The sequence below is a fragment of the Mus pahari genome, chromosome 10 (genome assembly GCF_900095145.1).
Source record: "Mus pahari chromosome 10, PAHARI_EIJ_v1.1, whole genome shotgun sequence".
Classification (NCBI taxonomy): domain Eukaryota; kingdom Metazoa; phylum Chordata; class Mammalia; order Rodentia; family Muridae; genus Mus; species Mus pahari.
In genome coordinates this window covers 116,215,693-116,229,709 of record NC_034599.1, presented here as the reverse complement: position 1 = coordinate 116,229,709, position 14,017 = coordinate 116,215,693, and the positions used below count along the sequence as shown (strand labels likewise).

Sequence of the window (14,017 nt, the reverse complement as noted above, 5' to 3'; positions counted from 1 at the left end):
AGCCATCTCACCAGCCCCTTTCTTTCTTTCTTTCTTTCTTTCTTTCTTTCTTTCTTTCTTTCTTTCTTTCTTTCTTTCTTTCTTTCTTTCTTTCCTTTTCTTTTGTCTTTATTTTTCAAGACAGAATTGGCATTTCCTTAATTAGGGATCGATGGGGAAACTGTTGGTAGTGCTATTCCTGGGCTGGTGGGACTAGGGTCTATAATAAAGCAGGCTGAGCAAGCCATTCCGGGTCAGCTCCCGCCTCCAGGTTCCTGTGCTGTTTGTATTCCTGTTCTCACATCCTTCAATGATGGAATCTAGTGTGAAAGTATAAGCCAAATAAACCCTTCCTTCTCCAGCTTGCTTTTGGTCCTGGTGTTTCATTACAGTACTAATAACCTGTACAAGCCAAGCTATAGGATAGACACCTACCATATAAGGAACACAGACAGCACTTCACTTCAACAGCTTTATGATTTTTGACTTTAGAATGGATTTATTGGGGTAGTAAATACATTTTCAACTTCTGATACTTTTCATACGGGGGGGTGCTTTGATGGGAACATAATTCCACCATTGGCAGAGAAGCACTGTGTTCTCAGCAACTCCACAATGCAACTCCAAGAACTCAGACTTTTTATTAACACATAGTTTTCCTTGTATTCCCTCATATCACCCAGTCATGGATCTTAAAAATCACGGATCTTAACTGTTGACAGGCCACTGGCACCTACTGTAATCCTTCAACCAGTCCAGCCAGAAGCCCCCTGGCTTGCTTCTTTCATAAGGAAACATGTGTTGGAGAGAAAACATGCTTGTCTGAAGTCCCTAGCCTAGACGTAGTGAATCCATTCTGAATGGCTGTGTAGTTATGGAAGTCCTACCCTCAACACACACAATTACTTCCAGATTGTGTTGAAAAGACTTAATTTTCTGGAAGACTACCCAACTTTCCTTGATCTAAGTGTCTCCTGGCTCCTCCCTGAGCCGTGGGGTCATCTGTCCTGTGTGACCTTCGCTCCAGTTGATAGAGAGGCCTGATGGCACTGGCTGCCTCCTCATGGCTGCACCTAACTGAACACTGACAAAACTTAAGTTGGGTAGGACCAGAACTGACAGAACTCTTGCCCCACTGTAGACCCTGGTCCCACCCTAGGATAAACCCTTGATGCCTGGCTGTTGTCTTTGGACCTGTAACGAGAACCTGAGGTCTGCTGCTAGCAGGTTTTCCAGAGACCTGGGGGACAGAAATTAGTAACAGGAATGAACTTATTTAGTTTAGGCCAAAATAGGGGAAGGAAGAATTCCTGGCTTCTCTATGCTTTGCCCCTAGAAATGTTACAAGATATGGAAAAGGACAGAAGCCAGCAATTAAGTAACACTTCATGGTCTCCCAGGAGACAGACTTCTCTTCAGAAGTTCCATGGAGCCAGGGCTAAAGGCTTTTTTACCACAAGCACACAGCATAGAAGTTCCTGAATCAATCAATCTATCTATCTATCTATCTATCTATCTATCTATCTATCTATCTATCTATCTATCTATCTTCCTTCCTTCCTCTCTCTCTCTCTCTCTCTCTCTCTCTCTCTCTCTCTCTCTCTCTCTCTTTCTTTCTTTCTTTCTTTCTTTCTTGGCTTTCTGAGATAGGGCTTCTCTGTGTAGCCCTGGCTGCCCTGGACCTCATTTTGTATACAAGGCTGGCATTGAACTCAGAGATTTGCCTGCCTCTTTCTCCCAAGTGCTGAGATTAAAGATATGTGCCACCACACCCAGTGAAATTTTAATTCTTTAGAGTCCTACATTATAGACCTATCACCAGAGCTGAGGTGAGTCAGCTCCCTGGGTGCTCCCAGCCAGGGCATGTTGCAGTCCAAGGCTCACAGGCTGGCCTGGAACTCAAAGTGTTGACCAGGCTAGTGTTTAGGCTCTTGAACTTATAGAGATCCTCCTGAGAACTCAGAGAAAAGGTATGAACCACCACACCTGGCTTCTGACCTAACTTTTCTTAGAGAACATTCCAGTTAAAAGCTATGAAAAAGAGTTGGAGACATGACTCAGAGGTTAAGAACACTGGTTGCTCTTATAGAGGACCTGGGTTAAATTCCCAGCATCCTTGTAGTGACTCACAACCATCTGTAAATCAAGTTTCAGGGGATCCAATGCTCTCTTTAAACTTCCATGGCACAGGCAAAAATCCTTACACGAAGAATTATGGAAGTCCTACACAACGAGTTCCAGGATAACCAAGGCTACAGAGACCCTATCTCAAAAATAAAAAAATTACAAAAGGTAAAGCAAACATGGTGGATTTTACTTAATCCCAGCACTTAGAAGGTGGAAGCAGCAGGATGAGAAATGAAGGTCAGAAGGAGATGAAGTAAGACCCCATCTTAGAGAGAGAGGAAAGAGAAGAGAGAAGGATGAGAGAAGAGGAGGGAGGGAAAGAAGTTGTCACAGCTGAGAAAGGATTCAGAATCAAGACAATGGAAGAGTTTTATTACAGGACAAAAGTACCCACTCACAAAAAAAGTGCACACTTTTCAAGAGAAGGTCATGTCCCCAAGGATTTTGGATAGCTCACCTGACAAAGGAGAATTGTTTATGAGTTGAAGCATGAAAAAGACAGGGAATTCTAGGAGTGGGTCTGAGTTACCCAGAGTAGGTTTACTTCCTTTTTCTGTTTTATCCAGCTTTCTGGATGTGTTGTGGTGTCAGGTATGTACATGATAAGAACAGGCAATACGTGTGAGGCAGACGTGGAATACCACTGTGACAAAGCAGAGGGCAGCTGGTGGTCTCAGTTGGTTGCGTTGATCCTAGCTGTCCTGCCAGCTCTGTAAATGTTAAAAGGTCCAGCTGCTATGCAGTGTGGGTTGAGGTCTAGCTTACCTCAGAGCAAAGCCATCCTTTCTCACTTGTGTATGAAGTGATGCTCAGGAACTGGAAGGGCAAAGCTTCAAGGAAAGGACAAGAGCCAGAAAACCCTGCCCTCGGGAGCTCACCACACCCTGGCTTGGACTCATGGCCTCTAGCAGTATCAAAGGATGGTTGTTTACTGTTTAAATCGCCAAATTTGTGGGACTTTTTCAAGGCGGGCTTAAAAACAAACAAACAAGGAATACAAAATCCCAGTACAGGAGTCAGCTGGCTCCCTCAGTGTTTTAGGTCTGCTCCTACCAGCCTCAGAGCCCCAGAAGGCAGAACTGGGAACAAGACAGCATTTCACTTTCAAGCTTTTATCCAGCACCTCCTGGGGGCTGTATCTGCCACCACATCAGGGCCGATCACTGTTGCTCCAGATAAACAGAAGCAGGAGCCAATCAAACCGCTGGCTGCATCAAGGAAGAAAGGATACACTTTCAGGGACAGCAGGCAGGAGGGACAAGGCATGGCTGAGGTGCAAACAGTTGAGGAAAAACTCTGTGGGGTGACATTTAAACCTGGAGCACGCTAGAGATAAGGAAGAACCAAGGCAGGTAGGGGTTCAATTGTTCACCTCTTGGGGTTCCAAGTTCTTGTGTAACAAGATAAAGGATTATGCAGTGACTCAACTGTAACAGAAACAGATACATTTCCAGGGAGGAACTGGCTGGAGCAGTTTAGTAGCTCAGATAGTCCTACTGAACAGAGCTAGGGTTCTCATGTAATAGAGATATATGCATAGTGTGGTCTTCTTCTTGGATGCTGTATCTGTGTATATCATTGTACAAACAACTTCATGCATTAGAGGTCTCATTAGCACTTCCATTCTATATCCAAGGTTGTAACTTTTAGTAATATAATGAGTCACAATTCACCTTTAGACACTCAGGACCTGAGCCAGTAGCCAGACCTAAGCTGCCATGATGGTGAGAGTCAGGTCCAGCCACTGTCAGATGATGGAAGGACCTGTATACAACGGCAGGAGTACTGTTCTGTCTGAATACACGGGGAGAGGGGGAGCAATCTGTTCAGTCATCCCTCAGGCCCTAGACTGGACACTTACCTCACTGCTAGGACTTTATTAGTTCTCAAGTTAGCTGCACCCCCTGCACCAGGAATATGGTGAGAAGCACATTTTTTTTTTTGAGAAACAAAACCAAATCACTATATACCTTCTCCTAAAGCAGGTCTGTTGCTGTGTATCATATAAGTGATGTGTGTCTGTTGTATGTGCTATATAAGGAGAATGATGTATGAATGTATGATGTATGTGTATGTATATGTATATGTGCGTGCATGTGTTGTGTGGAGGGCTGTGTGATTATATGTGAGGCATGAATGTGTAATTAGATGTATATGGTATGTTCATATGTGGTTTGGTATATACAATGTATAGGTGGTGCTGTACGTGTATATGAGTGTGGTATGGCACATGTATGTGTTGGCATGCAATGAGAACCAGAACACATAGAGGCACTCAAAGAAGTGACCCATTTCTACCTTGTATGAACAGTCATGCTCCTTCAGAAGTAGAAATCTGAAAGGGTCCCCAGTTTTCCTGCAGGGCATCTCCATAACTTTCAAAAGTCCTTGCACTCTGAATTATTATCTACATAAACCAGTATGTGGGTCTGATGGAGGACAGGGAGGATTGGGGATCAAAGAGCTAACCCTTGGTGCCAAGATCAGCACAAAGAACGTCTATATTGCACATCACTGTGGGATAGGGAATGGGATCTAAGCCAGAACAAAGGGCTGGTAGCCCAGTTTGGAAGACAGCAAAGGACTCTGATTGTACGGCTCTTTTAGACCACAGTCAGCCACTCTCACAGATTTAGAAGGTACATGATTGTCATTCAGGAGGTGTTTGTTAAGCAGGGTCAGCAGAGCCTTTAAATACTTACAAGATAACTAAAGACATTGATAAACAAGCAGAGAATTAAGAACGGTCACATGGCAGAACTGGGGTCCTCCTCTCCTATGGGGCTGAGGAACCCCTCTCTAGTTCAGGGATATAGTCTCCCTCTCCAGGGCAGCACTGTTTCTGGGAGCAGCTTCCTAGCTCCATTCAAACTGACTGACCTCTTATGACTCAACTCTTGCCAAGAGGAAGTAGGCAAAAGGACTATGTGTAATTTGAAATCTAGTTCCCAATCTCCTTCTGGCTTTCCACCTTCCCACTTCTCGGTAGGCCACTCCGATATCTTCAGCAACCTCAAAAGCCAGGGTTTGCAGAGGGTAGCTGCTAGGACTCCACATCCTCCAGCATGGTGGGATTCATGGAGCAGAGCCCCTCACTCCCATTCTCTCCCCCAGAGAGTTAGGATGTCAGGAATGATACTTGCTGTGTGAGACAGTGGAGTTAAGCATTGATACCAATGCTGTATGTATGTATGTATGCATGTATGTATGTATGTATGTACGTATGTGCACGCACTTGCATGAGGTGAGTACAGGTATCCTCAGGGGCCACAAAATAGATCCCTGGAGCTGAAGTCATAGGTAGTTGTGTCACTTGACATGAGTGCTAGGAATCAAGCACAGGTTTACTGCAAAAGCAGCAAGCTTTTTTAACCACTGAACCAGCTCTCTAGCCCACAGATACCAACATTTTAAAAAATGATTTATTTGTTTTATGTATGTGAATGTCTATACTGTCTCTGTCTTCAGACACACTGGAAGAGGGCATTGGATCTCATTACAGATGGTTGTGAGCCACCATGTGGTTGAAGGGAAATTAACTCAAGACCTCTGGAAGAGCAGTAGGTGCTCTTAACCACTGAGCCATCTCTCCATCCCAGATACCAACTTTTTAAGCCTGAGGATGACTGACTGACAATGGAGGCACGAGCAGACTGCTAGATTAGTGCAGCTATGGAGTTGCAAGAACTAAGGCAGTAACCTAGATGCCAAGAGCTGATGTCTAGATGCTTGTACTTAAAGAAATCTATTTCCTGGAAACAATATTGACTGACATCTAAGTTGGTTACTAACGATGGGAACACTGGTGATACTTAAGCTCCCAGTGTTCAGATCAGCCTGTTTGTGATCTTTAGTATGGTGGGGATTCTGCCCGATGCCACTTGACAAAACCCCTCTGGCCCTTACTGGTGGAATGGACTTCTCCTTACTCTCGGGGAGTAACCTTGTGCCGTGTAGCCTGCCTCCTCTTTCCAGTGCGGTGCCACCAACACTTCTCATCCCAACTCCCGTGTCTCAATATGCCCATGAAAGGAGATTCCTCTCTTAGGATCCAATCTCCTAATTCCAGGGCAGGCCATGCCTAAGAAATCCCCGATAGACTCTTGGAAAGGTCTGTGGAAAGGATGTCCTAGGGAAATTTCTAGAAACATTGTTAGCAGGCCCCATTCAACTCTTCAGTTTCCCCTTCCACAAACTTTTCTCAGTATGTGCAGCCAAGCTAGGGTTACTTCCTGATGTGAGTCCTGGTGACAGTTCTCAGGGGAAACTCACTTTGTCTGTCAGGGGTAATGACTCCTTAGATTGGTGAGTCTCAGGTTCATGTGTGCCAAGCTAGGTTGTTTATTAACAGTAACCAACTTTCTTGGTCGCAGGTTTGGAAGTGTCCATTCAGCAGTTCCTAGGGTAGCTTGGGAACACGAGAGAACCTAGACATTAGGTCTGCCTTGGGAAACCCTGAGGGTGCAGGCTAGCTCTACAAAGCAGTGGAACAAGTTGGAACTATGGCTCTGCCTTCCCCTCTGTATGGTTTTGAGCAAGGCTCTTTATGTGATGAAGGCCAACCTGGCACCGCCACAGAAAACCTTGCTGCCGCCACCGCCTCCGCCGCTGCCCTGCTGCCCCACCAGCAGGGTTCACAGTCCACAGCATCCCCATACTAGGAGCCTACTGCCTTAGCTGTGCTCTTCCAGAAGCTGAACAAAAACTGGAATTTAGGTTCAGGGTGTGTGGGTCAGGGAAGTAAGTCATAGGTTCTGAGTTCTAGCAGGCCTGCCTCCTCCCTTAGGGCCTCATTACTCCTGTACCTATTTTTCTTCTCCAAGGATGTTGGCCAGGGTGAGGGGTCAACTCTGGGAAGTCAGACTTGGATCTGAGGCCTTTGTCTCAGGCCTGGCCTGGCCTCTGTTGCCTTACAGGGTCATCCCTACCCTCTACACTCCAGGAGGAATCCCCACTTGTTCACTGCTGGTCATCTCAGATTCCATCTTCTGAACTCATCAGCCTGGATATGGGTCTCCCACGAAGCAAGTAGCTGTTGTTCTGCTTGCTCTTCTCCCTGGGCTCCCCTCTACCTTCCTGAGCTATGCAGGGTGTGACTGATTCTCACTTTGCAGTCCTTCCACTCGCGCTCCCAAAGCAGCCCAAGGATTCTGCAAAAGGTTCCATAAGTGGGATATTTGTGGAATGGGGATTTCAGGAGAGCTCACCATACTGCTGTGGTCTCAAGCTAGTCACAACCTATGGGAACAGGTCTTGACACAGGCTGAATTATCTGTCTGATCTCATCTACAATCTTGACTGCTAGAGGAGGGAGAAGGGCCTTGCTTACTACAGACACATGAGCACCTTCTTTAAGATCACAAGGTTAGCCTAGAAGCCCTCCTTTCTATTCAGACCTAGTACCTAGACCAATGCTGACTTCAAGTGTTGCTGTGACTCTCTGGATTCAGTTTCACACAAAGGAAGAAATATTCCTTAACTGTACTCATATTCCCAGAGAGCTGGAGACCCTGACACAAGATAAATACGAGGGTCAGGCTCCTAATTCATGTGTATCATTGTCACACCATGCTTGTTTTCTCCATTCATTTAGTATCCCAGGAGGCGTCAGACATCTTCCTGCCTAGGCTTCCCAATGCTGGGACTGTAGGTATGCACCACCACACTGAGCTGACTTTACATAGATTTATGTCTTCTCTATTATTGAAATACTAGATGCTCCCCCTCCAAAAAAAAAAAAAAAAAAAGGAAAAAGAAAAGAAAATGCAAACTTGTAAACAGTAAGACCCTCATCAAGTGATTTGTAGGGTGGAGAGTCTTTAGTTGGCTGCCCTGTCTTCCACTGACTGGATGCTTGTATTTGTAATGACCTGTTCACTGAAGGAGTGTACTCTAGCTGGGAGGGGGAATGCCCGGACAGTCTACTGCCTCATTTAGTGTTTTGTTCTTGGAGTCCGTTTCATTTTCTTTGGCAGATGCCCATTCTGGCAGGATCCACATTGGGCATAAATTTTCTTGCTCACAAATTCTCTTCATCTACTTCCCCAATACAAATAACCTCCATTCTCTTGGAGCTTGAATCTCCCAGGAGCAAGCAACAACCTTTTTCCAGGCCCTGCAGAGCCAAGCCCCAGGCTCTGTCCCTGCAGAACCAAGCCTCTTCCTCGAATTAACTTTGAAAACTAGGCAAATGACTGAGCCTGAGTTTCTTCATATTCATGAGAATAATCCCTACCCTCTAGGGTTTTGATGGAAACTAACCAAGATAATGAGTTTCTGACTCAGATCACACCCCACCCCATGCACTCCACAGGGAGCAATTTTCTGTCCAAATGTTCTACCATATTTACTGCTTCCTAGGAAGTACCAATGAGCTTGTTTTTCCAAGTTTGATCCTCTTGGAAAGAATGTTCTCCAATACCTAGTGTGTCATCCTAGCAGCCTACAAACTTTACTGGCCCACTGTTTAGGACAGATAACACCCAACTAAATGACATCTACCCTTAGCTCATCAAGGCCACTAAGCTTATTCCAGGAAAACACAAAACAGAAAAACAAATAAACAAAAACAAAACCCCCTCACTTTAACCCTCATGTGCTTCCTGTGTGTTATGGGACTGCCATTTGTGTCTTGAGGGTCCTCTTAAAACACCTCTCCAGAGTTGTAGGCCTTCCCTCCTAGTCCTAATCTCTTCCAACCCTACTTTCTCACGTACTGGGCTAAACTCATCCCAGGTGAGATGAAAATGAAGGAGAAAGGACTGGGTAGAAATTATGGTTCACAACATTCATTAATTCAATGGTTTTCAAACTTTGTTGTCCAATAGGATCTCTGGTAGTTCTTTTTTGAGACAGAGTCCCATGTAACCAAGGATGGCTTTAAACTCCCGATCCTCCTCCCTCAGCTTCTCACATATTGGGATTACAAGTGTGTAATTAGTTTCTTTGGTAGAGCTGCCTTGCTTTTTTTGTGTTGGAGATGGAACCTAGGACCTTGCCATCCTAGGTTCTCACTTGTAAAAAAAATTTAAAATCCTTTATGATAGGGACAATTAAGTTGGAATTTCTAGGCATTGAGTCCAGGCACAGTATCAAGCTTAAGACCCTGTGCATAAGCCTCTCCCTTGCTTGTAGGCCTAAGTAAGCATTGTCTGAATGGAGTGTGAGCTGAAGGCGATGGGCCACAGGTATTCTGTGGAGGTAGCAGAGAGCCAGGGCCTGTGATGGTAAAAGACACTGGAGACACAAGCTAGATACAGGTGAAGACAGGAAAAAAGTCAACAACAGAGAATGAGAAGGAGCCAGAAGACGAGAACAGATTGCTTAGTTAGTCTGAGGTCAAGCAGAGCGATTCAGGAGAGCCAGAGAGAGAAGCCAGATTGAATCAGTCAGTTTGGGGAGGAGTTTAAGCAACAACAGCTGGGTTGAATCAGCTAGCCAGAGCTCAGAAAGAACAAGAAAGGGTCTCAGGGGCTAAAAATATTCTAGGCCTAAATTGTATGGAGGCTAGAAGCTTCCAGACTAGGCCTAGGTTAGAAGACTGAGGCAGTGAGCCTGAGAGGACAATCACTTCAGGAGAATAAAAGTTACATTTACAGTGATATGTTTGACATTTAAAGGCATCTGAAGGCAGGAGATGACATGACAGCCACTTTTGGGTGACTTCAGATTACAGGAACTGAGCTTCAGCACCCTGAGATGTCTAGTTTTGTCTTAGTTCTTCCACAACTTAGTATTAAGCCCTTGCTCAGGCCATGTCTGTAATAGCATTTTACTGATGACCCACATAGAGTCAGCTTTGCCTAATTTACTGGTAGTCTGGGTGCACACCTGCTATAATTTAGCTGTTTCCCACACAGGAGGTGACATCCAGGAAGCAACAGTTCTGTTCTCTGATGAATTTGCTTTTGCTAGTGATACTCTGGGGGCCAAATCGATGACAGTGGTGTCACTATCTAGTTAACCATGTGAGCCATCTGGGGTTCAAACCCCTCACGGGCCTATGATGGGGCTCTGGTGAGGATCAGCAACTCAGAACAAGGTTTCACTCACCACGGAGCACACTCTGCATGTTGAAACAGTGGCTATGATACAGCCCACCCTATCCCAGAGCATATATTAAACTCAGAACAGGCCACCCAGCTGGAGTGGAAGAGACCTGTGTGACACCGTTGAAAGGTGCTGGAGACATATGCAGAACAACCTGTAGAGATGCCCGTGTTCCTGTTTAGTTCCACAGTCGAACAGTTTTATCTGTCCTGTAAGTCAAAAGCCCAGCTTGCACCATTTGTACAGCTGACGATTGTGCAGTCCTGAGCCCAAGTGGCTCGTTAGTCTGCATGGCTCCTGAGAAGTACTGGAGACATTGGTAGGTGCAAAAGCTCCTGGCTGCATGTTTGCCTTGCCTGCTTCTTTTCTACTTCTTGTTCCAACCCGGCAGCATATCTGGTAGCTTCATACCCTGAGTGGAGTGGAGGGGTATGGGACAACTGAATGAATCTTCTCCCCTCGTTCCTCTTTACCCACATACTTTCTCATCTGGGTTCAGACTTCAGCACACAGGCTTCCTGCTGACTCCAGTTGGTCCTGGCACAAAGGCCAATGTCCCTGATGTTTGTCTTTTTTCCTAAGTTAACGTTCCTTCACTTGATCTGGGCAGTGAAGGAGGGTCCTGGAAGCCCTGGTCACTCCTGAACCAAGAAATTGATGAGGGCAGTCCTGGGGGAGAGGAAGGCCTTCCTGATGCTCCTCCCCTGCAGCAGCTTGATGCCTAGCTCACTCTGGAGAACAAGTTCATGGACTTTGTCTTGATCCTGGGCAACATGCTGGGGCACAGGGATCTTGCCACAGGCCTTGTTGTTGATCTGAGGAGAAAAAGAACAGAAAGAGTGAGGGAGTCCACAGGGAGGCAGGCTGAGAGGATGCTCAGACTCACGCTAAGCATCCTTTCTGAGCATGAGCTTCCTGTGGTCCAGGTTTGGCACAGGTACAGCGGGGCCAGGCTTGCTGGCTAGCCTTCAGGAGATTTACTGTTTCTCAGCCTCCAGGGTGGAAGGTAATGCTGGCACTTTCCACAGCACATATGCTCATTTGGTTTATTCTTTTCCTTCTTTTGTGCTCTTCTGTCTCTCTGGATTTTAAGATCCATGAAGATAGGAACCCTGTTGTCCCACTGGAATTTTGTTTTTGTTGAGACATATAGTCCTGGCTAGCATCAGACTTAGCATGGTCCACCTACTTCAGATTCTCAGGTGCTGAGATTAGAGTAAACCATGTGCCCGGCTTTTGTTTGACTTGTATCCCCAGAACCTAGCTCTAGCCTGGCCTAGAGTCAGGACTGGACATGGGTAAGATAAGTCACTTCTTTGAGCTTGTTTCCTTAACTAAGAATGGGGTAGCCTCCTGTAGAATAAGACAAGGAAAATCACACTGGGATGAAAATGACCTACTTCCAGTCCTCCTGCCATCCAGAGGATCAGATGAAAAAAACCTATCCTGGCCTCTTCATCTTCTGCCACATAAGTCATCGACAGACCATCACATTTTGTCTCAAATTAAACAAATGGAAACTGCATAAAGGGAACAAACAGGGATCTAGTTTTTATGTAAAAGGTTTTAAGGGGAAAACAAACAAACAAACAAACAAACCCAATTCTTGCTGGGCCTGGTGGCACAGGTCTGTAATTCCAGATAGCTTGGAGGCTGAGGCAACAGGATAGTTCAGGGCTAGTGTAGGTTACAGATCAAGCTCAAGGTCAGTTTGGGCAATTTGCTGAGACCCCGTCTTAAAGTAAAAAGTAAGAGGAGGGCTGGGAGTGCAGTTCAGCAGGACACCATTTGACTAGAATGCACTGGGCTCTAGGTTCAACTCCAGAACTAAAAATCAAAATAAAACAAAAATTTGAACTTTGGGCTGGGCATGGTGGTGCATGCTTTAATCCCAGCACTCAGAAGGCAGAGGCAGGAGGATTACCATGAATTTGAGGCCAGCTGGGACTACAGAGCAAGTTTCCAGGATAGCAAGGACACAGAGAAACCTTGTCTCAAAAACAAAAAAACAAACAAAAAACAAAACCCCAAAAAACCTTGAATTTCTCCTACATTATTTCTCTTATATATTGAAAATGATACAGTTTACCAAAAATTAGGTTTATGTAGCTTTAATGAGATATGTTTGACATAATTTTTTATTTCATGTGAGTGGAGAGTCTGCCTGCATGTCTATTTGTGCACCACATGCATGCTTGGTGCCAGTGGAGCTAGAAGAGGGTGTCGTAGCCCATGGAACTGTAGTTACAGATGGTTGTGAACCACCATGTGGGTGCTGGGTACCAAACTCACATCCTCTGGAAGAGCATCCAGTGCTCTTAACCATTGAGCCATTTCTGCAGCACAACAGAGGGATCCTTTACTGTTACCTTCTATGTGTCTCCCCACTGTGTCCCCCTAAACCTACCCGGTGCTCCCAAATGCAGCTGGAAGACCCGGGAACCATTAAGGCAGATTGAGCTGGTGATTCCCCTTTCCAATCCTTCCAGGCCCTGAGAGTTGAAGCTTACATGCTTCTGGGATACACTGAAGGCACAAAGAGGAAACATAGACCTCCGTGCTGTGGGCTTGGCCAGGAGGAAGGGCTGGCTGGGGCTGGGTTGATGGGTCACTGGTAGGAGAGCGATAGTCTGTCGACCTGTGGGTGTCACTCACCAGAACAGCCATCTGCACCATGTCAGGTTTCTGAAGGAACTGTGAGTCCACAGTGGGCCAGGCCTGAAGCATCACACCAGCATCCCAGGCATAATGGTCACAGAGCTTGCTTGGTACCAGCGCCAGGCCTGCAACACCAAGGCACAGAAGGTCAGGTCACTCTGAACACACGGGGGCAATTTGTGAACAGGGAGCAAGGTTCTGCCCTTGGCTTAGGGCCGTTTGAGGAGGCCAGGGAAGCCATGGATGACTTTTTCCATAATGTTGCCACCCTGAGTAGTACTGTGCTTTCTGTTTTGTGAGCTTCTGCATTGGGTTCTTGTGCCAATACCAGAGATCTCTTGTAAATTTTAAAATTTTTTCCTATTTGACACTCTTATGACTGTATAGCTGATCAATAGGGTAGAAATCAAGACTGCATCGGGCCTGAGGATCAAGTGGTGTGCTGGTGAACAGGGAGGAGCTGACCTTTTTCCTACAACTGGTCTGTGATCCCAGGGTTCAGTCAACATTTCTTTGAACAGCGTGCAGGGATGTGAGGATGGACGGACAAGGGAGTCTGAAATGAGTGGAAAACCGAGGCTGCCATGTCTTGGGGCTACCCCCATTGCTGGAGAAGGAATGCCCTTCTGAGAACAGACCAAGTACAGGCTGTCCTCACAAGCATCTTCTGCCATGAGTATCTGTGGTCTGAAAATCCTGTCCCTAGCCTTCTCACATAGAGTGCACTAGAGAGGAGGATGCCCTCAGCCCTCCTGGGAACCGAGCACTCTCACCCTACTACATCTTCTTGCCTCACTGGATCCCACTCATGGACAGAGCCCTGGCTCAGGGTGGGACACAAGAAGGGGGCATGCCATTAACCCTTTCCAGTCTTCTTCCCTGGACTGCTGGGGCTTCTCTTTCCTTTTAGTACCAGGAATGGAACCCAGTGCCTCAAGCATGCCAAGCATTAGCTCCACCACTGGATGCACCTCAAGACCTTTCTTCTAGAGACAATGTTTTATAGGTTTTTCATAAGAAATTTATTGCTTTTATATATACTATTTATGTGTACATTACAGCTGTGCTGGTGATGAACTTGGGCTTTGCATGTACTAAGACAGTACTCTACACTCACAGCTCTTTTGTAGTTTGAAAAGATATTTAAAAGCCGGGCATGGTGGCGCACGGCTTTAATCCCAGCACTCAGGAGGCAGAGGCAGGC

At 46.0% G+C, this 14,017-nt stretch overlaps 1 protein-coding gene across 1 annotated transcript in view; it reads right to left on the bottom strand.

The window, feature by feature from the left end:
• Positions 1–5,641: 5,641 nt before the first annotated feature.
• Lars2 (leucyl-tRNA synthetase 2, mitochondrial) overlaps positions 5,642–14,017 on the bottom strand; it is a 99,945-nt gene continuing 91,569 nt past the window's right edge. The window contains exons 20-21 of the mRNA XM_021206583.2: positions 12,811–12,938; positions 5,642–10,970 (exon numbers count right to left, since the gene is read on the bottom strand). Coding sequence (XP_021062242.1) covers positions 10,791–10,970; positions 12,811–12,938 — 308 coding nt within the window. The 3' untranslated portion in view covers positions 5,642–10,790. The remainder of the gene's footprint in view (positions 10,971–12,810; positions 12,939–14,017) is intronic.